Source organism: Papio anubis, chromosome 1, assembly GCF_008728515.1.
Source record: "Papio anubis isolate 15944 chromosome 1, Panubis1.0, whole genome shotgun sequence".
Lineage (NCBI taxonomy): Eukaryota > Metazoa > Chordata > Mammalia > Primates > Cercopithecidae > Papio > Papio anubis.
The window spans coordinates 26,642,670-26,668,340 of NC_044976.1; the positions used below are offsets into that span (position 1 = coordinate 26,642,670).

Consider the following 25,671-nt stretch of genomic DNA (forward strand, 5'->3'; position numbering starts at 1 on the left):
AGTGCACGGCACTTCAGCCTGGGCAACAAAAGCGAGATTCTGTCTCAAAAAAAAAAAAAAAAAAAAAAAAAGTAATAATAATAATAATGATTCAACCACATCCCTTGAATTAGTTTCCTATAGTTGTTGCAATAAATTACCACAAATTTTGTGACTTAAAACAACAGAAATATACTCTCTTGCTGTTCCAGAGGCCAGAAGTCTGTAATGAGTCTTAAGGGGCTGAAATCAAGGCACTGGCAGGGCTGGTTGCTTCTAAAGGCTCCAGGGAAGAACTCATGCCTTGCCTCTTCCAGCGACTGGTGGCTGTTGGATTCCTCAACTTGAGGTTGCATCACTCCAGACTCTGCTTTCATCATCTCATTGCCTTCTCTTCAGTAGTCAAATCTTTCTCTACTTCCCTCTTATAAGGATCTGTATGATTACATTTAGGGCCCACCTGGATAATCCAAGCTACTCTCCCTAGGGATTCTTAACTGACTCCCTTCTGCAAAGCAATTATGTTATATATAAGGTAACACTAACAGGTTCCGGAGATTAGGGCTTGAGCATCGTTGAGAGGGATTATTCAGGCTACCACTCTCCTTGATTTAAAATGTCTTTTGGCCGGGCACGGTGGCTCACACCTGTAATCCCAGCACTTCGGGAGGCTAGGGCGGGCAGATTACAAGGTCAAGAGATCAAGACCATCCTGGCCAACATGCTGAAACCCCATCTCTACTAAAAATACAAAAGTTAGCCGGGCATGGTGGTGGACACCTGTAGTACCAGCTACTCAGGAGGCTGAGGCAGGAGAACCGCTTGAACCTGTGAGGCGGAGGTTGCAGTGAGCTGAGATCACGCCACTACACTCCAGCCTGGTGACATCTCAATAAATAAATAAACTCCATCTCAATAAATAAATAAATAAATAAAATGTCTTTTCTCTTCTAACACTAGGAAATGAATCAAGTGATCAATAGGATAACAGTGATACAACCAGCCTGGCGCTTCTGTCTATGATAGTTGTGCTGGTTGCTGTTTTTGTTTTTATAAGTCAATAAATTTTTATTCAAGGAATTTCATGTTGTGATTTTTTCCCACTGTCCATCAAGGTCATTGTAGATCCTCTAAAGAGCTGGAGTCAAAATCTATCTTCAGGTTAGCCCTTTTTAATGGAACTGAAGCTTATTTTAATCTAGTTGTCCTGTCAGCCCATAATTCTTTTATTTTGGCTTCTGTCATCTTCTTTTAATATGGATATACTAGCTGGGTGCAGTGGCTCCTGCCTGTAATCCCAGCACTTTGGGAGGCTGATGTGGGTGGATTATCTGAGGTCAGGAGTTCGAGACCAGCTCGGCCAATATAGTGAAACCCCATCTCTACCAAAAATACAAAATTAGGCTGGGTGCAGCTGCTCACACCTGTAATCCCAGCACTTTGGGAGGCCAAGGCGGGTGGATCACCTGAGGTCAGGAGTCCAAGACCAGCCTGGCCAACATAGTGAAACCCCATATCAAAAAAAAAAAAAAAAAGAAAAAAAATTAGCTGGGCGTGGTAGTACATGCCTATAATCCCAGCTACTCAGGAGGCAAGGCTGAAGAATCGCCTAAACCTGGGAGGCAGAGGTTGCAGTGAGCTGAGATTGCACCATTGTGCTCCAGCCTGGGTGACAAGAGTAAAAACTCCGTCTCAAAAAAATAAATACATAAATAAATAATAATAATAATATGGATATACTGAAGAAGACTTCAAAATTCACCAAGAATCTTTGGGATCTAATTTTTTTTTTGAGACAGAGTCTCATTCTCTGTCGCCCAGGCTGGAGTGCAGTGACCGGATCTCAGCTCGCTGCAAGCTCCACCTCCCGGGTTCACGCCATTCTCCTGCCTCAGCCTCCCGAGTAGCTGGGACTACAGGCGCCTGCCACCACGCCCGGCTAGTTTTTTGTATTTTTTTAGTAGAGACGGGGTTTCACCGTGTTAGCCAGGATGGTCTCGATCTCCTGACCTCGTGATCTGCCCGTCTTGGCCTCCCAAAATGCTAGGATTACAGGCTTGAGCCACCGCGCCCGGCCTGGGATCTAATTTTTTAACCAACTTACTTTAGAGTCATTTTTAGTGTAAGTGGGTCTTCCTGGTTCTCAATTTGACACCCTCTCGAAACATTAATAAGTTTAAATCATATTCATTCCTAAGCAATCACACTCAAGAATAAGTACAGATGTGTGGAATATGCCAATACCTTTAACTCCAGACATCGTGTTCTCAAAATAAAAGCCTTTGAAACAAAACGTCATCTTATGTATCAAGTCAACGTGAAACTGGAATACAAAATTAATATAGCTGAGGCTTCCCCTCATATCCCATGCTTTTAAACTATCTATTCTACAATCCTAGAATCAACCTTTTTTCATTAAGAGACAGAGTCAGCTGGGCGCGGTGGCTCACGCCTGTAATCCCAGCACTTTGAGAGGCCGAGGTGGGTGGATCACCTGAGGTCGGGAGTTCAAGACTAGCCTGACTAACATGGAGAAACCCCATCTCTACTAAAAATACAAAAATCAGCTGGGCGTGGTGGCACATGCCTGTAATCCCTGCTACTTGGGAGGCTTAGGTGGGAGAATTGCTTGAACCCAGGGGGCGGAGGTTGCGGTGAGCAGAGATCACGCCACTGCACTCCCTGGACAAAAAGAGCGAAACTCAGTTTCAAAAAAAAAAAAAGAGACAGGGTCTGTCTTTGTTGCCCAGGCTGGAGTACAGTGATGCCATCAAAGTTTAGCACAGCCTCCAACTCCAGGGCTCAACCCTCCTGCCTCTGCCTCCCCTTCCTCAGCAGCTGCAACTACAGGCACATGCCTCGATACCTAGCCAATTAAAAAAAAAACAAAACAAAAAAAACAACTCATACTGAGCAATGAGTTCTAGATTGCTACATAAGTGCAGTGCTGGTTGCTTTTCGTTGTTGTTGTTATTAGACCTCAAGACCATTGGGAATGGTGGGTTTTTTACTACCTCTGGGTGAATGAGAAAGTACTCTACAATAGCAGGAGAGCAGGAGGGGCAATTTCTCTCTTTCTTTCTTTTTTTTTTTTTGAGACAGAGTTTCACTCTTGTTGCCCAGGCTGGAGTGCAATGGCACGGTCTTAGCTTATTGCAACCTCCACCTCCTAGGTTCAAGCGATTCTCCTGTCTCAGCCTCCCGAGTAGCTGGGAATACAAGCACTTGCCACTATGCCCGGCTAATTTTTGGTATTTTTTTAGTAGAGACAGGGTTTCACTATGTTCACCAGACTGGTCTTGAACTCTTAACCTCAGGTGATCCACCTGCCTCAGACTTCCATAAAGCTGGGATTGCAGGTGTGAGCCACTGTGCCCGGCCAGGAGGGGCAATTTCCATCTGGAGTGAAGGAAGGGGCAGATTTGGGCTCAGGAATCTAATAACAGTTTATGAAGAGTTTCTATGTTTCACGAATTTTACATCTTTTATCTCTAAAAGATAATTTTGACTGGACACAGTGGCTCACACCAGCACTTTAGAAGGCTGAGGTGGGAGGATCACTTGAGTCCAAAAGTTTGAGACCAGCGTGGGCAACATAGGGAGATCCCATCTCAATTAAAAAATTAGCCAGACATGGTGGCACATGCCTGTGGTCCCAGCTACTCAGGGGGTGGGCTGAGGCAGGATGATCGCTTGTGCCTGAGAGGTTGAGGCTACAGTGAGCCAAGATAGCGCCACTGCATTCCAACCTGAGCACCAGAGCAAGAGCCTGTCTCAAAAAAATAAATAAAATAAAAATAAAAAGGTGAGCATTGTATAGAATAAGGAAGTTCAAACTTGAAAGGGTTGCCCAAAGTCTTATAGCCAGTGAGCAGCCAGAGCCAGGATGTGAACTCAGCTCTGCATGATGTGGATGCCAAAAGCCCAGGTCCTGGCCACCATGCCAAGATGCCTCTTGAGAAATAGGACCTCTCCAGCCTCCAAAACATTCCCCTCTTCCTGACATTGGCCCTGGAAGGTTGTTAAACCAGAACAACGACCAGGAGATGTTGTATGCAACTTAGGTACCCCAGTTCAGTCATCTGTGACGCCTCAAGGACCAGAGTTCACAGTCTGTGCTTGGCACCCCCGTCAGAGCTTTGACAACCAATGTGTTTGTTAGACATGATGTCCTTTCCAGGCTCAACCAAACAGCTCCAGCCTGCCCGCGCTGACTAGTAGAGCAGGCCTCCAGGCTGAGTCACCACCCGGGCTTGTTTCACAACCAACCTGTTTGTGCATTGAGGCAGGAGAGGCAGGAAAGGTCACTGGGTGGCCTGGGTCATCCTGAGCTCCTGGACAGAAAGGTGGTTCCCAGTGATAGGTGCAAGGAGAGCCTGGCTCACCTGTACCCATCCAGTTCTCACCCAGGTTTTCTTTCTCTTCTTGTAGGCTCTCTAACCTGAGGTACCATCCTGAGCCAAGGGAAGTTTCAACAAGCTCCAGTTCCTCATCTGTAAAATGGGAACTACATACATATTTAAATTATTGTGCACCCTACATGCCCTGTATAATTTAATCTTTATAGCAAATCAGTGAGATAGATGCTATTATTTCATTTTACAAATGCAGGTACTGAAGATCAGAGATGTTACATCACTCACCAAAGTCACACAGCTGGTTAGCACAGGGTCAGGAATCAACCCTAAGTCTGTATGACTAAAGAACGTGGGTTCAGAAGGAAATGTTCAAGAGAAAAGTCTGTCTATGGCTCAGGGCTTGCTATTCCCTGTTGAGTCATTTAGGCAATTCCCTTCCACTCTAGGGGTCTTGATTTCCCCATCCGTTCTGTGGGGTGGGAGATCGGAAGCGGGACTAACGAGGTTGGAGGCCTCTTTCACCTTTAAGTCTATGGTCCTATGATTTTATGCAGAAAGGCCTTTCCCTCATTCACTCCTTGAGCGTGGTCTTTGTTTCCTGTACAGCCCCCTCTTGAACTTCCTCTGGGGAACAGCAGACAGCAGTGATAAGAAGTTCTTCTACCTCGGAGATTTCCTAGCAAGCTGCAGCTCTTGCACATGACAACTTTATTGTGACTTCCACTGAGCCATGTCCACATGTGTAAAATTGGGATGACCATAGTACCAGCAACCCAGTCACAGTACTCACCACTGTGCTAGGTGCGTCATCTACATTTCCTCTTTATCTTATAATGACATAGGAGAGGATGTCACTGCTTGAGGCCACCCGATTTATAGGAAGTAGAGCTGCCATCTCAGCCTGGGCATGTCTGCCTCTTTGCCCTTCGCCATACTGCTTCTCTCCTAGCCCTGATGGTAGGAGAATGCACTGAAATGATGAATGAAAAGCACCTGGTGACCCAATGTTACTGGCTCGCTTTTTCCCATTATAATGGGAGCTGGGACTTGAGTCTTCAACTGTTTTTGCATCCACAAATAATGCCAATGTGGGCCTTTCTATGGGTTCTTGGCACATAATTGCTGACTGATACAATTCTATTCGCTGAGGACAAGCAGGTGGAATTAGTCAATAATACTCCGGCCAAGCAGGAAGGACAACAATGTTGAGAATTAGCTCTGTGGTTGGCTTGGTCATTGCCAAGCAACTAAGCCCACTTCCCCGCCCCCCTTTTTTTTTTTAACGGAGTCTCCTTCTGTTGCCCAGGCTAGAGTGCAATGGCGTAATCTCGACTCACTGCAACCTCCGCCTCCTGGGTCAAGCAATTCTCCTGCCTCAGCCTCCCAAGTAGCTGGGATTACAGGTGTCCACCACAATGCTGGCAAATTTTTTGTATTTTTAGTAGAGACGGAGTTTTGCCATGTTTGCCAGGCTACTCTTGAATGCCTGACCTCAAGTGATCTGCCCGCCTCAGCCTCCCAAAGTGGTGGGATTACAGGCGTGAGCCACTGCGCCAGGCCTTCCCCCTTTATTTATTCTTAGATTTTCTCTTTTTATTATTTTATTTTATTTTATTTTATTATTTTTTGTTTGAGATGGAGTCTTGCTGTTGTCGCCTGGGCTGGAGTGCAGTGGCACAATCTCGGCTCACTGCAAGCTCCGCCTCCTGGGTTCCAGCAGTTCTCCTTCCTCGGCCTCCCAAGTAGCTGAGATTACAGGCACCTGCCACCACGCCTGGCTAATATTTTTTGTTTCGTTCTGTTTTGTTTTATGAGACGGAGTTTCATTCTTGTTGCTCAGGCTGGAGTGCAATGGTGTGATCTTGGCTCACTGTAATCTCTACCTCCCAGGTTCAAGCAACTCTCCTGCCTCAGCCTCCCGAGTAGCTGAGATTACAGGCACCCACCACCACGCTCGGCTATTTTTTTGTATTTTCAGTAGTGACAGGGTTTCACCATGTTGGCCAGGCTGGTCACAAACTCCTGACCTCAGGTGATCCACCCACCTGGGCCTCCCAAAGTGCTGGGATTACAGGTGTGAGCCACCGCACCTGGCCTATTTTATTTTTTGAGATGGGGTCTCGCTGTGTTGCTCAGGATGGAATGCAGTGGCACCATCACAGTTCACTGCAGCCTTGACCTCTCGGGTTCAAGCAATCCTGCTGTCTCAACCTCCCAAGTAGCTGGGACCACAGGTATACACTACCATGTTCGGCTGATTTTTGTATTTTTCGTAGAGACGAGGTTTTGGCATGTTGCCCAGACTGGTCTTGAACTCCTGGGTTCAAGTGATCCACCTGTCTCATCCTTCCAAAGTGCTGGGATTATAGGGATGAGCCACCATGCCCATCCATACTCTTAGCTTTCCTTTGCCATTATGATTTTTGACATTTTTGTCCTGACACATTCTCACTCTCTTTTGTTTGTTTGTTTGTTTGCTTTGAGACAGGGTCTTGCTCTATTGCCCAGGCTAGAGTGCAGTGGTGTGATCAAGCTCACTGCAGCCTCTATCTCTCAGGCTCAAGAGATTCTCCTGCCTCAGCCTCCTAAGTAGCTAAGACTACAGGCATGTGCCATCACACCTGGCTAATTTTTATTAATTTTTAGTAGAAATGAGTTCTTGTTATATTTCCCACGCTGGTCTCAAACTCCTGAGCTCGGCCAGGCATTGTGGCTCATGCCTGTAATCCCAGCACTTTGGGAGGTCGAGGTGGGTGGATCACCTGAGGTCGGGAGTTCAAGACTAGCCTGGCCAACATGGCAATACCCCCATCTCTACTAAAAATACAAAAATTAGCCAGGCATGGTGGCATGTACCTGTAGTCCCAGCTACTGGGGAGGCTGAGGCAGGAGAATCACTTGAACCCGGGAGGCAGAGGTTGCATTGAGCTGGGATCGTACCACTGCACTCTAGTCTGGATGACAGACTCAAAAAAAAAAAAAAAAAAATGTCCCCTGAGCTCAAGCAATCCTTCCGACTCGGTGTCCCAAAGTACATGAGCCACCATGCTGGCCTCACATTCTCACTCTTTCCCCCAAGGAAATGAGAGAAGAAAATCCTAAAGAGTTTGTAGAAAAGCCATTCAAACACTGATTCCTTATCAGCTCACCTGTCTAACCTCCATTCTCACTTCTCTCCCACCTGTCGAACTCACACACCTATCTGCCACAGCTGACAGTCTTATCCTCTAGCAGGACTTCTAGATTTCTGTAGAAACCTGGGATTTCTGGGCACTCCAGTCTATTCATTCTTCTCTGCTTCCTAATGGGATTAATTATCTCTCTTACTCTGTTAGTTTATTTACTAATATTTACTGTGTACCAAACCCTGTGCTTAGAATTGTAGTGACTTTCGGCCGGGCGCGGTGGCTCAAGCCTGTAATCCCAGCACTTTGGGAGGCCGAGACGGGTGGATCACGAGGTCAGGAGATCGAGACCATCCTGGCTAACACGGTGAAACCCCGTCTCTACTAAGAAATACAAAAAACTAGCCGGGCGAGGTGGCGGGCGCCTGTAGTCCCAGCTACTCGGGAGGCTGAGGCCGGAGAATGGCGTGAACCCGGGAGGCGGAGCTTGCAGTGAGCCGAGATCCGGCCACTGCACTCCAGCCTGGGCGACAGAGCGAGACTCCGTCTCAAAAAAAAAAAAAAAAAAAGAAAATTGTAGTGACTTTCTAATTTCTCAAAATGGCAAAAGTATTTTTTTTTCTGTACATTTTAGAGTTTTCTTCTAAAATAGTATAATTTCTAGGCCTGCCATGGTGGCTTATGCCTGTAATCCCAACACTCTGGGAGGCCAAGGGGAGAGGATCACTTGAGCTTGGGAGTTCGAGACCAGCCTGGGCAACATGGTGAAACCCCATCTCTACCAAAAATACAAAAAATTAGCCAGTCATGGTGGTGGGTGCCTTTGTTCCCAGCTACTTGGTGTTTGGTTGTGTTTTTTGTTTTTTGGGGTTTTTTTTAGATGGATTCTCACTCTGTCGCCCAGGCTGGAGTGTAGTGGCACGATCTCGGCTCACTGCAACCTCTGCCTCCCAGGTTTGAACGATTCTCCTGCCTCAACCTCCCGAGTAGCTGGGATTACAGGCGTGCGCCGCCATGCCCATGCCCAGCTAATTTTTGTACTTTTAGTAGAGACAGGGTTTCACCGTGTTGGCCAGGCTGATCTCGAACACCCGATCTCAGGTGATCTACCCACCTCGGCCTTCCAAAGTGCTGGGATCACAGGCGTGTGAGCCACCTAGCCCAGCTATTCACAGCTACTTGGGAGTCTTCGGTGGCAGGATCACCTGAGCATGGAAGCTGGAGGTTGCAGTGCCCAATGCACTCCAGCCTGGGTGACAGAGTGAGATCCCATTTCAAAATAATTAATAAAATATAAAATAAAATATATTAGAATTTCTTTTTTTTTTTTTTTTTTGAGACGGAGTCTCACTCTGTCGCCCAGGCTGGAGTGCAGTGACCGGATCTCAGCTCACTGCAAGCTCCGCCTCCCGGGTTTACGCCATTCTCCTGCCTCAGCCTCCCGAGTAGCTGGGACTACAGGCGCCCGCCACCTCGCCCGGCTAGTTTTTTGTATTTTTTTTAGTAGAGACGGGGTTTCACCGTGTTAGCCAGGATGGTCTCGATCTCCTGACCTCGTGATCCCTCCGTCTTGGCCTCCCAAACTGCTGGGATTACAGGCTTGAGCCACCGCGCCTGGCCTAGAATTTCTTAGAATGAGCACATAATGCTCTTGTAACCAGAAAAAAACTATAAATGTTTTTCATTATTTTAATCAATTTCATTGAGATACATTTACATGCAATTAAAATGCATCCAGGTAGGCCGGGCGCAGTGGCTCACACCTGTAATCCCAGCACTTTGGGAGGCCGAAGCAGGCGGATCACCTGAGGTCAGGAGTTCAAGACCAGCCTGGGCAAAATGGCAAAACTCTGTCTCTACCAAAAATACAAAAATTAGCTGTGCATGGTGGTGTGTACCTATAATCCCAGCCACTTGGGAAGCTGAGGCAGGAGAATCGCTTGAACCCAGGAAGTGGAGGTTGCAGTGCGACAAGTTCATGCCATTGCACTCCAGCCTGGGTGACAAGAGCAAAACTCCATCTCAAAATAAATAAAATAAAATAAAATAAAATAAAACGTATCCATTGAAATGTACATCTTGATGAGTGTTGACAAATATACACACTTGAGCACCTGACATCACAATCAAAATATAAATATTTCCATTTTTCCAGAAAGTTCCCTTATGTTCCCTTGCAATGAGTCCTCTCTACTTCCCACCCTAGACAAGCACGATTTCATTTCTCTCACTGTAGATTAGTTTTGTCTCTTCTAGAATATCACATAGATGGAATCATGAATTACATACTCTTTTGTGTCTGACTTCTTTCACTTAGAATATGGTTATTATTATTTTAGAGGAAGGGTCTTGCTCCATCACCCAGGCTGGAGCACAGTGGCACAATCATAGCGCACTGCAGCCTCAAACTCCTGGGCTCAAGGGATCCTCCTGCCTCAGCCTCCAGAATATCTGGGACTATGGTTGCATGCCACCACACTCAGTTTAGATTAATCTATCTTCTTATGTATATCAGTAGTTTTTTTTTTTTAATTGCTGAGTATTCCATTGTAGAAATAAATCACAATTTGTTTATCCACTTGTATGTGGACCTTTTGTTTGTTTCAAGTTTTTTTTTTTTTTGAGATGGAGTCTCCCTCTGTCATCCAGGCTGGAGTGCAATGGTGCGATCTTGGCTCACTGCAACCTCTGCCTCCCAGGTTCAAGCGATTCTCCTGCCTCCGCCTCCCAAGCAGCTGGGACTACAGGCATGGGCCACCACACCCAGCTAATTTTTGTATTTTTAGTAGAGACAGGGTTTCACCATATTGGTCAGGCTGGTCTTGAACTCCTGACCTTGTGATCCACCCGCCTCGGCCTCCCAGAATGCTGGGATTACAGCCGTGATCCACTGCGCAGGGCTATTTTTTTTTGTTTTTGTTTTTGTTTTTGTTTTTGTTTTGAGAGAGTTTCTCTCTCATTGCCCAAGTAGGAGTGCAATGGCACGATCTCGGCTCACCGCAACCTCTACCTCCCAGGTTCAAGCGATTCTCTCACCTCAGCCTCCCGAGTATCTGGGATTACAGGCATGCACCACCACGCCCTGATAATTTTGTATTTTTAGTAGAGACAGGGTTTCTCCATGTTGGTCAGGCTTGTCTGGAACTCCTGAACTCAGGTGATCTGCCCGCCTTGGCCTCCTAATGTGCTGGGATTACAGACATGAGCTACTGCACCCGGCCATTTTTTTTTTTTTTTTCCTTTAAAAGAAAAAAAAGTTATTTTCTTTTACTCTTTTTAAGTAACCCACACTCATCAAAAATTTGGAAAACAGGCTGGGTGTCGTGGCTCACTCCCAGTTACTTGGTAGATTGAGGCGGGAGGATTGCTCGAGCCCGGGAGGTTGATGCTGCAGTGAGCTATGATCTTGCCACTGCACTGCAGCCTGGGTGACAGAGTGAGAGCTTGTCTCAAAAAAAAAAAAAAAGAGGCAGGAGAATTGCTTGAACCCAGGAGGTGGAGGTTACATTAGGCTGAGATTGCGCCACTGCTTTCTAGCCTGGGTGACAGAGCGAAACTCCGTCTCAAAAAGAAAAAAAAAAGGAAACCAGAGACAAGTGGAGATAAAATAATCTCTGGTCCCATTAAACAAAGTTAAACAAAGGCAATTATTGTTAATATTAGAGTGCTATGTTTTCTTCCCCTGTGTAAACATGTTTTAAGGACTGTATATAATTAAAATCACACTGTACATTTGTAACTGGCTTAATATTATATTAGTTAATATTATATCATAAATATTTTCCACCTTATTTCTTTTGTAACCATTTTAATATTAATATTATTTAATATTTTATCACTAGAATGTGAACTCTGTCAGGGTAGGGGTTTAGGTTGTCCCACTTATTCTTTATATCAAAGTCCAGCATGGTGCCTTGCCTACCGCAGGCACATAGTAAGTGCTGACTGTATTGTGTGCCACAACGCGCTTGCTATGCCCATACGGAGAATATGCCAACTCTCCTTACAATGTTCTTTTCACTAATTATCTCTCTTTCTCTCTCCTTTTTTTTTTTTTTTTGAGACAGTTTGGCTCTGTCACCCAGGCTGGAGTGCAGTGCAGCATCTCAGCTCACCATAGCCTTGACCTCCTGGGCTCAAACAACACTCCCACCTCAGCCTCCCGAGTAGCTGGAATTACAGGCACGGGCTACCATGTCTGGATAATTTTTAAATTTTTTGTAGAGATGGGGTTTCCCTATGTTGCCTAGGCTGGTCTCGAACTACTGGGCTCAAGTGATCCACGTGCTTCGGTCACCCAAAGTGCTGGAATTACAGGTATGATCCACCGTGTCCAGGACCCATCTTGTCCAGGACCCATCTTAAGTCCTAAGCACTAGTGTGTTAACCTCTGCCCTTCTGCTTCTCCATGAAGTCTTTTTGGGCTTCCTCATCTCCTCTGGGTTGTACAAAGAGTCTCCTCCAGAAAACATTTAAGTTGATGGTATAAATAATGGTGTAAAACCATTTGACCCAAGGAAGCGGGTAGTTGTGATGAGATATTAGAGGACCAGAAACAAACCGTTTTACTTCCAAATAGATTATATAGCAGACTTGCAATTCTGGCAGCTAGGAGATGGAGACAATACCACCTGCTTCTGAGAGCTAGTATGAGGAGGAAATGAATTATACAGATTCAGCTGAGCATGGTGGCTCACACCTGTAATCCCAGCACTTTGGGAGGCTGAGGCGGGTGGATCACCTGAGGTCAGGAGTTGGAGACCAGCCTGGCCAATGTGGTGAAACCTCGTCTCTACTAAAAATACAAAAATTAGGCAAGTGTTGTGGTGCACACTCGTAATCCCAGCTATTTGGGAAGCTGAGGCAGGAGAATCGCTTGAACCTGGGAGGTGGAGGTTGCAGTGAGTGGAGATCGTGCCACTACACTTCCGTCTGGGTGACAGAGTGAGACTTCATCTCAAAAAAAAAAACAAAAAAAACCAAAAAAAAAACAGATTCACAGAAAGTGCTTACCCCAGAGCCTGCACCCAGTAATCACTCACTCAAGGGGAGCTGTCCAGGAAATTTGAGACCCAGTGGGTTAATTATCTTTAGACTAAAACTAACACTGATTTCCCCAGACAGCCTGGGAGGGGAGAAACCCAAACAGACAGTTACAGTTCAGCTAAAACAGAGCTAATCTTTAATCTTTTATGGATACATGTAATACATTAACTATTATAGCCTATCCCCTCAAGGCACCTCAACACCTGGTCAACCAGAGGCTAGAGTTGGGTTGGCTGGGCTAAGAGGAAGGGAGCAAGTAAATAGGCCAATTACCCTTCTGCAACAGACTTTCTCAGGGCCCCGCCTTGAGATTAAGAGAATTAAATGGCTAATGCTGCCTGTCATTCAGCCAGCGGCGTGGGGAGGTGAATTTCTTGAGTCAGCACCCAATGAAGAACACTAGGCACAAAATTACATGAGATGTTTTACCTGTTTCTCAGCAAACTAAACTCCTTAAGAACAGGAGTAGTGTCATTTCTTATTTGTCATTGGGTGTTTGCTGATGGTCATTACTATTAATAATGATGCTGTAGTTGTCATAACAGGAAAAAAATCCAAAGGCAAAGAATTACTAAGGCTAAGTATCTATGAAATCATAAAGTTTGACTACTGCATTTTCTCAACTCTAACATGCCTTTTGTGTCTGGGTTTATCGGGCTTCAATTTATAACAGATATATACATATATAGAGAGTGTTTATCAATTGCCTGAAACTCTGTTATTGAATCAATACTATGACTTAGAGTGGATAGTGTCTAGGAATCAAGGAAATACGATAATTCAATCTCTCCCACTCAGAGCAAGAATTCTTTCTTTTCTTTTTTTTGAGATAGAGTCTCGCTCTGTTGCCCAGGCTAGAGTGCAGTGACGCCATCTTGGCTCACTGCAACCTCCGCCTCCCAGGTTTAAGCGATTCTCCTGCCTCAGCCTCCCGAGTAGCTGGCATTACATGTATGTGCTACCATGCCCAGCTAATTTTTGTGTTTTTAGTAGAGATGGGGTTTCACCATGTTGCCCAGGCTGGTCTTGAACTCCTGACCTCAGGTGACCTGCCCACCTAAGCCTCCCAAAGTACTGGGATTACAGGTGTGAGCTACCATGCCCGGTCAAGAATTCTTTTTTTTTTTTTTTTGAGACGGAGTCTTGCTCTGTCGCCCAGGCTGGAGTGCAGTGACCGGATCTCAGCTCACTGCAAGCTCCGCCTCCCGGTAGCTGGGACTACAGGCGCCCGCCACCTCACCCGGCTAGTTTTTTGTATTTTTTTAGTAGAGGCAGGGTTTCATCGTGTTAGCCAGGATGGTCTCGATCTCCTGACCTCGTGATCCGCCCGTCTCGGCCTCCCAAAGTGCTGGAATTACAGGCTTGAGCCACCACGCCCGGCCTAAGAATTCTTTCTACCACAGTCTCTCCTTCAATATTTCCACTGGAAGGGAGTCTACTTCATATCTGGGCCCCCCTTCCATTACTGGACACCACCACTGTGACCAGTTAGTTGTTCCTTATATTAAGCTGAAATCTATATCCCTGTAATTTTCACCCAACAATTCTAGTCCTGTCCTCTGGAACTATACAAAAGCAGTCAGTTTTTCTCAGGAGGCTTTTATAGATTGAATGTTTGTGTCTCCCCAAAATTCATATGCTGAATCCTGGGAGGAGCAGAAATTTGCCCAGCACTACATAGGCACTGTGAACACCTGGAGGGCCTTTAAAAAAAGAATCCTAACCTCCAATGTGATGGTGAGCCTTTGGGAGATAATTACGTCATGAGGGTGAAGTCTTCATGAATGAGATTAGTGCCCTTGTAGGAAAAAACAAGAGAGATGATTTTTCTTTCAGCCATGTGATGAGAACAAAGCCATCTGCAATCCATGAAGCCGACCCTCACCAGACACCATATCTATCAGCACCTCAATCTTGGACTTCCCAGCCTCCAGAAATGTGCGCAGTCATTCATTGTTTTGGCCGTCCAGTCTATGGTAATTTGTTATAGCAATCCAAAGTAACACAGAGCAAAGTCTTAGTACAATAAATCTCTGGAGGCAGACAGATTTGGCTTTTAATCCTGACTCTGACACTTATCAGCAACGTACTTACCTTCTCAGAGCCTATTTCCTCATCTGTTAAGTGGGCTGAAGTCCCCATGGTTGTGAGAGTTAAATGAGTTAAATATACCCTAACCCTAACCCTAACCCTAACCCTAGCCCTCTCCTCTTCATCTCTCCTCAATCCCCACTGGCTTTGTCATATATTCATATACTGGAAGACAGATGTCATGTTCCACTCTTCGTCTTTTCTAATTAAACATTCCCCAGTTCTTAAACCATTCTCCTAATAGTAAATCTGATTAATTGCGTACCTACGATATACAGTATATGCCAGGCACTGCCAAAGGCCTAAGAAGTTAAATAAACTGCCTAGACTCACAAAAGCAGTGGCCAGAATTATGGATCTGTCTGGCTGTAAAGCCACAGTTTCAAATCTAGATCCTATAGCAGTACTGTCCAACAGAAGTATGTGAGTCACATATGTACTTTTAAATATTCTAGGCCAGGCATGGTGGCTCACACAAGCAATCTGGGAGGCCGAGGCGGGGGGATCACTTGAGGACAGGAGTTCAAGACCAGCCTGGCCAACATAGTGAAACCTGGTCTACTTAAAAAAACAAAACAAAACAAAAAAAATAGGCGGGCGTGGTGGCATGAGTCTGTAGTCCCAGTTACTCAGGAGGCTGAAGCACGAGAACTGCTTGAGTTTGAGAGGCAGAGGTTGCAGTGAGCCAAGATTATGCCACTGCACTCCAACCTGGGAGACAGAGAAAGGCTCTGTCTCCAAATAAATAAACAAAAATATAAATAAATAAATATTCTAGTAGCACCTTGTAAAAATAAGCTGGGCTCGGTGGCTTATGCCTGTAATCCCAGCACTTTGGGAGGCTGAAGCGGGTGGACACCTGAAGTCAGGAGTTCAAGACCAGCCTGGCCAACATGGTAAAACCCTGTCTCTACTAAAAAATACAAAAATTAGCCGGGCGTGGTGGCAGGCGCCTGTAGTTCCAGTTATTTGGGAGGCTGAGTTAAGGAGAATTGCTTAAACCTGGGAGGCGGAAGTTGCAGTGAGCCAAGATCACGCCACTGCACTCCAGCCTGGATGACAGAGCAAGACTCCATCTCAAAACAAAACAAAGAAATAAAAATAAATAAACAAGTTAAATTAAATGTAATAAAATATTTTTATTTAATTCCAATATCCAAAATATTATCATTTCAGCAAGTACTCAACATAAAAAATTATTGACTTGGTGTTGTGCCTCACACCTATAATCCCAGCACTTTGGGAGGCCTAGGCAGCAGAATTTCTTGAGCCCAGGAGTTGGAGACCAGCCTGGTCAATATAGTGAGACCCTGTCTCTATAAAAAAAGAAAAGAAAAACAAAAAAAAAAAGCTGGGGCTGGGCGCAGTGGCTCATGCCTGTAATCCCAGAACTTTGGGAGGCCGAGGCAGGCAGATCACCTGAGGTCAGGGGTTCAAGACCAGCTTGGCCAACATGGCGAACCCCGTCTCTACTAAAACTACAAAAATTAGCTGGGTGTGGTGGCTCACGCCTGTCATCCCAGCTACTTAGGAGGCTGAGGCACAAGAATCACTTGAACCCAGGAGGCAAAGATTGCAGTGAGCCAAGATGGCGCCACTGCACTCCAGTCTGGGTGACCGAGTGAGACTCTGTTTAAAAAAAAAAAAAAAATTGGCCGGGCGCGGTGGCTCAAGTCTGTAATTCCAGCACTTTGGGAGGCCGAGACGGGCGGATCACGAGGTCAGGAGATCGAGACCATCCTGGCTAACACGGTGAAACCCCGTCTCTACTAAAAAAAAATACAAAAAGCTAGCTGGGCAAGGTGGCGGGCGCCTGTAGTCCTAGCTACTCGGGAGGCTGAGGCAGGAGAATGGCGTGAACCCGGGAGGCGGAGCTTGCAGTGAACTGAGATCCGGCCGCTGCATTCCAGCCTGGGCCATAGAGCGAGACTTTGTCTCAAAAAAAAAAAAAAAAAAAAAAAAATTAACATATATATATATATATGATTCCTCACTTCAAGATGTTTATAATCTATCCAGGGAGATGAGCCATGCACAAAATACATTCACAGATCCAGTGAGTCTCCCGAAAAATGAAAAAAATAATTTTGAAAAAATGAATTAAAAGCAGAACAAAAAATAAAATACACTCATAGAATGTGGCTAGGGCAGGGCATGGTGTCTCACACCTGTAATCACAGCACTTTGGGAGGCCAAGGTGGGAGAACTGCTTGAGCCCAGGAGTTCAAGACCAGCCTGGACAACATAGGGAGACCCTCGATCTTTACCAAAAAAAAAAAAAATTAGCCAGGCATGGTGGTGTGCCCCTGTGGTCCCAGCTACTTGGGAGGCTGAGGTGGAAGGATCGCTTGAGCCCAGAAGGTTGAGGCTGCAGAGAGCCGTAGTCACACCACTACCCTCCACTCTGGGCAACAGTGAGACCTCATCTCTCAAAAAAACAAACAAACGCCAGACATGGTGGCTTACGCCTCTAATCCCAGCACTTTGGGAGGCTGAGGCGGGTGGATCACAAGGTCAGGAGATCAAGACCATCTTGGCTAACACGGTGATACCCCGTCTCTACTAAAAATACAAAAAATTAGCTGGGCGTAGCGGCGGGTGCCTGTGGTCCCAGCTGCTCAGGAGGCTGAGGCAGGAGAATGGCATGAACCCGGGAGGTGGAGGTTGCAGTGAGTGGAGATTGCGCCACTGCATTCCAGTCTGGGTGACAGAGCGAGACTCCGTCTCAAACAAAACAAAACAAAACAAAAACAAGGCCAGGCACGGTGGCTCACTCCTGTAATCCCAGCACTTTGGGAGGCCGAGGCGGGTGGAACACCTGAGGTTGGGAGTTCGAGACCTGCCTGACTAACATGGAGAGACTCCATCTCTACTAAAAATACAAAATTAGCTGGGCCTGGTGGTGCATGACTGTCATTCCAGCTACTCAGGAGGCTGAGGCAGGAGAATCGCTTGAACCCGGAAGCGGAGGTTTCAGTGAGTCAAGATCGCACCATGGCACTCCAGCATGGGCAACAAGAGCAAACCTCCGTCTCAAAAAAATAAAAATAAAACATAAAAGATAGCATATGACTCAAGTGACTGCTCCAATGAGAGCTATAAAAGAAAATAACAGCTAATAGTGGCCGGATGCTGTGGCTCACGCCTGTGATCCCAGCACTTTGGGAGGCTGAGGCAGGTGGATCACAAGGTCAGGAGTTTGAGACCAGCCTGACCAACATGGTGAAACCCCATCTCTACTACAAATACAAAAATTAGCCTGGTGTGGTGGCATGCACCTGTAATCCCAGCTACTTGGGAGGCTGAGGCAGGAGAATAGCTTGAACCCAGGAGGCGGAGGTTGCCGTGAGCCAAGATCGCGCCACTGCACTCCAGCCTGGGCAACAGAGCGAGACTCCATCAAAAAAAAAAAAAAAAAAAAAGCTAATAGCTACTGCTTATTAATGTCTACAGACCAGGCACGATGGCTCACGCCTGTAATCCCAACACTTTAGGAGGCCAAGATGGGAGGATGGCTTGAGGCCAGGAGTTTGAGACCAGCGTGGGCAACATAGTGAGACCCCGTCTCTAAAAAAATAAATAAAATTAGATAAAAATAAAAGAAAATAAAAATATTAAGTGCTTACAATAAGCCAAGCACTACGCTAAACGCTTTATAACCATCTCATTTGATTTTGGCAAACTTCTTTGAAAGTACTATTATTTATCTCTATTTTACAAAACAAGGAAGCTGAGGCTCAGGGAGGGGAAGTGAATTACCCAAGGTTGCACAGCTGCGTAGTGGCAAAGTACAGGAGTGAGTCCCATCCTAAGCTCTAGGCATCATATCCTTATCAGAGAAACTCATCCCTATAATCCCCAGGCCTCCTTCAGGTATTATCATATTGTTTATCCATTTTCTGTCTATCTCCCCTACCTTTTCAAAAAAATTTACCCTTCTTCAAAATACCAGCTAAAATCTGGGTAAACCCTATGGGGTCTCAAATGACCTGTAATTCACTGGACTTTCTATGCTGCAATTAGTGTCTGTATAGGAAAAGAGAGGCCAAAGAAGTTCACAGCCTCCTCTAATCATTACAGCACTTGAGAGTTGGTCACTCTGCCCAATCTTGTGCATCACCAGGTCGATCAGGAGGCACATGCTAAACCCTAGGGCATATGCAATTCTAATAACTGCCAGAGTGCTATGCAAGGCCCAGTCCTTGTCAATCTTCTTTTCCTATTTAGTACACTCTTTCAGGATGATCTCATTCAATGTCATGGCTTTTAGCTACCATCTATGAGGCTATGGTTTTGAAATCTCTATCTGTAGCCCATTTCTTTCCCCTGAACTTTGCCATTTGGGTGTCCCATAGACACCTGATGCTCAATGTGTCTACATATGAACTCATCTTTCCTGTCTCACCCACACTGCTCTGTGTTTTCTAGCTTAGAGAAAAAAAGTGCTGCAATAGCCACCCAAGGTAGAAATCTGGGCATTTGTGACTCCTTCATCTCTCTGTCTCTACCTCTGGTTAGTCATTAAAGAATTCTTTTACATATATATATATATATGTATTTTTGTATACATATATATGTATTTATTATGTATGTGTATATATATATATATGTATTTTTTTTTAGGACAGAGTCTTGCTCTGTTGCCTAGGCTGGAGTGCAGTGGCACGATGTCGGCTCACTGCAACCTCCGCCTCCTGGGTTCAAGCGATTTTGGTGCCTCAGCCACCTGAGTAGCTGGGACTACAGGCGTGTTTCACCATGCCCGGCTAATTTCCTCTTTTACATTTTTAAAATCTTTTTCTGACAGTTGTTTCTCAGCCGGAGTTGTACTAAGCGCCTAACTGGTCTTTTTTCTTTAATTTTTTTTTCAGACAGGATCTCCCCCTGTTGCACAGGCTGGAGTGCAGTGGCACTACCTCAGCTCACCGCAACCTGTGCCTCCTGGGATCAAGCAATCCTCCCACCTCAGCCTCCCAAGTAGCTGGGACTGCAGGTACAAGCCACTACGTTCAGTTAATTTTTATATTTTTTGTAGAGACAGGGTTTCACCATGTTGTTCAGGCTGGTCTTAATTCCTGAGCTCAAGCTATCTGCCCGCCTTGGCCTCCCAAAGTGCTGGGATTACAGGCCTGAGCCACCATGTCCCGCCTGGTCATTTTTCTCTAGGCTCTCTCCTTTCCCAAACTTTTCTCCATGTTGCAACCAGGGTTCTTTTAAAGCTCACACGTGTTCTTTTAGTCTGGCACTGCAGAGTACTCCTGGATCTGGACCTACTCCTTTTCCAAACTTTTAAATTTTTATTTATTTTTTATTTATTTATTTTTTTGAGACAGAGCCTCTCTCTGTATCCCAGGCTACAGTGCAGTGGGCGATCTCGGTTCGCTGCAACTTCTGCCTCCCACGTTCAAGCGATTCGCCCACCTCAGCTTCCCTAGTAACTGCGATTACAGGCGCGTGCCACCATGTCCGGCTAATTTTTGTATTTTTAATAGAGACGGGGTTTTACCATCTTGACCAGGCTGGTCTCAAACTCGTGATCTCAAGTGATCCACCTGCCTCGGCCTCCCAAAGTGCTGGGGTTACAGGCGTGAGCCACCGCGCCCTCAGTTCTTTTTTCTTTTTAAGCCCATTATAATCTCTGTAAGTCCTATCAGTTCCAAGAGACTTTCTGCACAAATACATCTCCAGGTTGTCAAACCTAAAAATATTTTCCTAGAGGATGGCCTGTGACGTCAAGGCGCCAGGTAGCCCCCGGAGGAAAGCTCCAAAGGAGGCCGCCATCTTTCTTACAGCAGCCCGGCATTTTGCGCATGCGCTTCTGATTGTCTGTCCGCAATGACGCTCTTCGGCCTTCTCGGCACCCATACGTTTGGGAACGTTAGTTTCGAGGTTTGTGAGACTTCGGCTTCCGACCGGAAGTGAGAAGAGCAGGAAGTTGGCTGGTTGCACCGGTCTGGGGGCTTCCCGGGCTCCGGTAACCGGAGGACTGGGATCTAATCGTCGCTCAAAGGCTCCTAGGTGCGCGGGTGCATATAATTCCCGACTTCTCGAGAAGACACTAGAGCCTCAAGGAGGTGTGCTTCTAGTGTTTAAGTGGACACGTGTTGTGGATGCTGGCTTAGAAGGACCTATATACCATCATTTTAAAATAACTTCCTCTTGGCTCTCTCTTTTTTTTTGAGACGGAGTTTCGCTCTTGTTGCACAGGCTGGAGTGCAATGGCGCGATCTCGGCTCACCACAACCTCGCCTTCCGGGTTCAAGCGATTCTGCTGCGTCAGCCTCCCGAGTAGCTGGTCAGGCTGGTCTCGAACTCCCAACCTCCGGTTGATCCGCCGGCCTCGGCCTCCCAAAGTGCTGGGGTTACAGGCGTGAGAAACCGCGCCTGGCCTTGGCTCTCTTTAAAAGGCATTTTTAGGCTAGCCGCAGTGACTCTCCCTCCTGTAGTCCCAGCTACTCGGGAGGCTGAAGTGGGAGGATCGCTTGAGCCCAGGAGTTCGAGGTTATAGTGAACTAGGAACTCCCCCACTGCACTCCATCCTGGGCTACAGAGCGAGATCCTGTCACCAAAAAAGAAAAGGGTATGGGGGAAAGGCATTTTCAGAGCGATGGACTGCCTAGATTCTAGTTTGGTCCCAACTCTACTACCAAGTTGCTGTGTGTATCCTGTCCCTCTCTGAGTCTCAATGTCCTCATCTATAAAAATGAAGGTCCCTTAAGACACTTTTCAGTTCTTCTGAATTTTGTTGCCTCTTTATTATCTCGTTTGAGCCACATAACCTTGGGAGTTAAAAATCATTGGCCTTTGGCCGGGCGTGGTGGCTCACGCCTATAATGCCAGCACTTTGGGAGGCCGGCTCACCTGAGGATCATCTGAGGCCAGGAGTTCAAGGCCAACCTGGCCAACATGACAAAACGCTGTCTCTACTAAAAATATAAAAAGAAATTAGCCGGGTATGGTTGCGGGTGCCTGTAATCCCAGCTACTCGGGAAGCTGAGGCAGGAGAATCGCTTGAACCTGGGAGGCGGAGGCTGCAGTGAACAGAGATTGCACCATTGCACTCCAGCCTGAGCGACAAGAGTGAAACTCTGTCTCAAAAAAAAAAAAAAAATTGCTGGTCTCATTTTATGAGGAAGACATTGAGTCCCAGGGTGAGGGGTTATAGACAGGACTTTCTCAAGATTGCACAGGTAACTTGGAGGTTTCAGAACTTGAGACTAGAAGGCAATGCTGTAACTCCATGACCAGATCTCCTTTTTATATTTCTGTATCATCAGTTCCTGGAACTGGCCATGTAAGACACTGAAATGTTTTTAAATGAATGAATCTTTTGATTTGAAGGCCAGTGCCACAACAGATTTGGTCTCTCTCGACTACTCTGATGTATAAACAAGTGAACTCTTTTCCAGGTATATCCCGTGCCTTACCTGACTGGGGGCTCTGAGTCCAGTTGTGTTGTCTTCAACTTAGACACCATGGAGGCACCTCCAGTCACCATGATGCCTGTCACTGGGGGCACCATTAACATGATGGAGTACCTATTGCAGGGTAAGTGAACCAGGGAACTTGGATTACCTGTTTTCCTCTTCTCTGTTCAGCTTCCGTTAAGATGAGAGACTTAACACAAAAGCAGCCTGCACAGTTTCTGGCACCCAACTATGTTTTTAACTGTTACTTTAAATTACAGTTTTACATGCACTAAACATATTAAATCTGCCATCTTGGCCGGGTGCAGTGACTCACGCGTGTAATCCGAGCACTTTGGGAAGCCAAGGCGGGTGGATCACGAGGGCAGGAGATTGAGACCATCCTGGCTAACACGGTGAAACCCCATCTCTACTAAAAATACAGAAAGAAATTAGTCTGGCGTGGTGGCGGGTGCCTGTAGTCCCAGCTACTTGGGAGGCTGAGGCAGGACAATGGTGCGAACCTGGGAGGCGGAGATTGCAGTGAGCCGAGATCGCGACACTGCACTCCAGCCTGGGCGACAGAGCGAGACTCTGTCTCAAAAAAAAAAAAAAACTTAACATATTTAAGTGTACTGTTCAGTATTGTTAAGTATATTAACATTGCTGAACAACAGATCTTTAGAACTTTGGTTTATTGTGAGTAGCTTGAAAAAATACTTAGTACAACTGTTTTTTTCTTTGAGACAGAGTCTCGATCGGTCACCCAGGCTGCAATGCAGTGGCATGATAACAGCTCATGCAACCTCCACTTCCCAGGTTCAGTGGATTCTTGTGTTTCAGCCCCCCGAATAGCTGGGATTGCAGGCGTGCATCACCATGCCCGGCTAGTTTTTGTATTTTTAGTAGAGAGTTGCAGTTTCATTATGTTGGCCAAACTGATCTTGAACTCTTGCCTTCAAGTGATACACTTGCCTTGGCCTCCCAAAGTGCTAGGATTACAGGGATGAGCCGCCACGCCCAGCCTAAAATGCTTGTTTATCATCCTATAAAACTGCAACTCTACCCCTTAAACACTAATTCCCACTCCCCTCTATGCCAAACCCTCAGCAGCTATCTTTCTAGGTCCTGTTTCTCTGATTTTTTTTTTTTTTTTAAGATGGATTCTCACTCTGTTGCCCAGGATGGAGCACAGTGGTGCAATCTCAGCTTACTGCAGCCTCCACCTCCCAGGTTCAAGCAATTCTCCTGCCTCAGCCTCCTAAGTAGCAGGGTTACAGGCATGCACCACCATGGCTAGCTAATGTTTGTATTTTTAGTAGAGACGGAGTTTCTCCACGTTGGCCAGGCTGGTCTTGAACTCCTGACCTCAGGTGATCCACCTGCCTTGGTCTCCCAAAGTGCTGGGATTACAGGCGTGAGCCACTGCGCCAGGCCAGATTTTGTCAACAAGTATCTGAATATGTTCCAAACATTTGAGCCATAGCCATGGAGGGAGAAAGATGACTAAAAAATAATGTATGTCAAGCCAGCTATTACAGGCTTATGACTGTAATTCCAGTCGTTTGGGAGGCTAAGGCTGCAGTATTGCTTGAGTTCAGGAATTCAGGATCAGTCTGGACAACATAGCAAGAACTCACCTCTACTGAAAATAAAGAAAAATTAGCTGGGCATGGTGGTATGTACCTGTAGTCCGAACTACTTGGGAGGCTGAGGTGGGAGGATCACTTGAACCCCCAAGATGGGGGCTGCAAAGAGTTATAATCTCGCCACTGCTCTATAGCCTGGAGACAGAGCGAGACCCTATCTAAACAACAACAACAACAACAACAAATCTATGCCATAAAAATAAAGCAGGAAAGTGGCTAGAGATTGGTAGGACACATACTATTTTATTAGGGTGATCAGAAAAGGCCCTGATGATAAAGTCACTTGAGCAGACCTGATAAAAGTGATAGAGTAGACATGCAGATGGGAAGAACATCTTAAGCATAGAGAATAGGGGAAGGGGTCTGGCAGGAAGGTCACTCCTGAAGATAATGATCAAGGGGAAGAATAGAAGGAGATGTTGTTTGGCAGGTAGCAGAGACCATAATATGTAGGGCTTTGTCAACAATGGTAAAGACGTTGGCTTTTATTCTGAGTGACACAGGAAGCCACTGGAGTGTTCTGAGTAGAGGAGTGTTAGACGTTGGCTTTTATTCTGAGTGACACAGGAAGCCACTGGAGTGTTCTGAGTAGAGGAGTGTTATTATCTGCCCAATAATATAATAGATCATTTGGCTTTTGTGTGGAGAAGAGAGGAAGAAGGCAAAGGTAGAAACAGGCTATTTGCAAAGACCAGGCAAGAAATGAGGGTGACTTCATTTGAAGGGACTATAGGTTGAAGTGACCAGAGGAGCGAGAAGTGATTGCATTCTGCATTTGTTTCAAAAATACGGATTAAATGGAGGGTGTGGGAGAAAGAAAGAAGTGAAAGATGATTTTCTGGTTTTTGGCCCGGGTAACCAACTAGAAGCAGAGAGTTGCCATTTACTGTGATGGTGAAGACTGCAGGATGAATAAGATTTTGGAGGAAAAAATCAACAGTTTGATATTGAACGTGTTAAGATAAAGATGTCTGTTAGGCATCCAAGTGAGCAAATTGAGTAGTCAGTTGGATGTTTTCTTCTGTGGTCCAGAGATAAAAATGTGGGAGTCCTCAGGGCCTAAATGATATTTAAAGCCATGGGACCAAATAAAGTCACCTAGGCAGGAAAAGAGTATTGATACAGAAGAGGACCAGCATTGAGTCCTAGTCCTCCAGTGTTTAGGGAAGATGAGAGAGACCAAGCAAAGAAGACTTAAACGGGCTGCTCAGCAATTTAAGTGAAGAACCAAGAAAGTTGTGTCTCAGAGGCCAAGGGAAGAATAGATTTCATAGTGGGTATAAGCTGCTATAAGAACTGTGTCAGATGTTGCCAAGAGGATGAAGATTCTATGAAGCAATTCACTCTCTTCTACTTACACATAGAAGAGGAAAACTTTTCCTGATAAAAAGGAAACTTTAGCTGGGTGCAGTGGCTCCACGCCTGTCATCTCAGGACTTTGGGAGGCTGAGAAGGGCGGATCATGAGGTCAAGAGATCAAGACCATCCTGGCCAATGTGGTGAAACCCTGTCTCTACTAAAAATCCAAAAATTAGCTGGGCATGGTGGCGCACGCCTGTAGTCCAGCTACTCAGGAGGCTGAGGCAGGAGAATCGCTTGAACCCAGGAGGCGGAGGTTGCAGTGAGCTGAGATCGCACCACTGCACTCCAGCCTGGAGACACAGCTAGACTCCGTCTCAGAAAAAGGGGGTGAAACTTTATATTTCTATAAATGGAAAAGTTTGATTTGTTGGAAATAGAAGGCAATTGTTAAACTATATGACAACAATATAGTGTTATTGGCTGGGCATGGTGGCTTGTGCCTGTAATCCCAACACTTTGGGAGACCAAGGCCAGGAGTTCAAGACCAACCTGGGCAACATAGTAAGACCCCATCTCTACCAAAATAAATAAATACATAATTAAAACAGTATTATTACATTCTAGATAGACCCTGTTGCTGATTAAAGGCTCTAAGCCCAAGGCCTGCTGGAGATTAGCATTAGAGGAGGCCTAAAGACATTGCAGTGTTAAATAA

At 45.9% G+C, this 25,671-nt stretch overlaps 1 protein-coding gene across 8 annotated transcripts in view; it reads left to right on the forward strand.

Annotated features, from left to right (window-relative positions):
- The first annotated feature begins 20,166 nt into the window (after positions 1-20,166).
- The window catches only part of LOC101012887 (mediator of RNA polymerase II transcription subunit 18), a 180,797-nt gene continuing 175,292 nt past the window's right edge, over positions 20,167-25,671 (forward strand). For 2 of the 8 annotated variants that reach the window (XM_031666131.1, XM_031666134.1), the window contains exons 1-2: positions 21,729-21,789; positions 22,009-22,147. In XM_031666131.1, the coding sequence (XP_031521991.1) occupies positions 22,075-22,147 (73 nt within the window). In that variant the 5' untranslated portion in view covers positions 21,729-21,789; positions 22,009-22,074. Of the gene's footprint in view, positions 20,674-21,682; positions 21,790-22,008; positions 22,148-25,671 lie in introns of those variants that run through there. The other 6 variants (XM_003891442.3, XM_003891443.4, XM_031666137.1 and 3 more) reach the window with 6 other exon arrangements.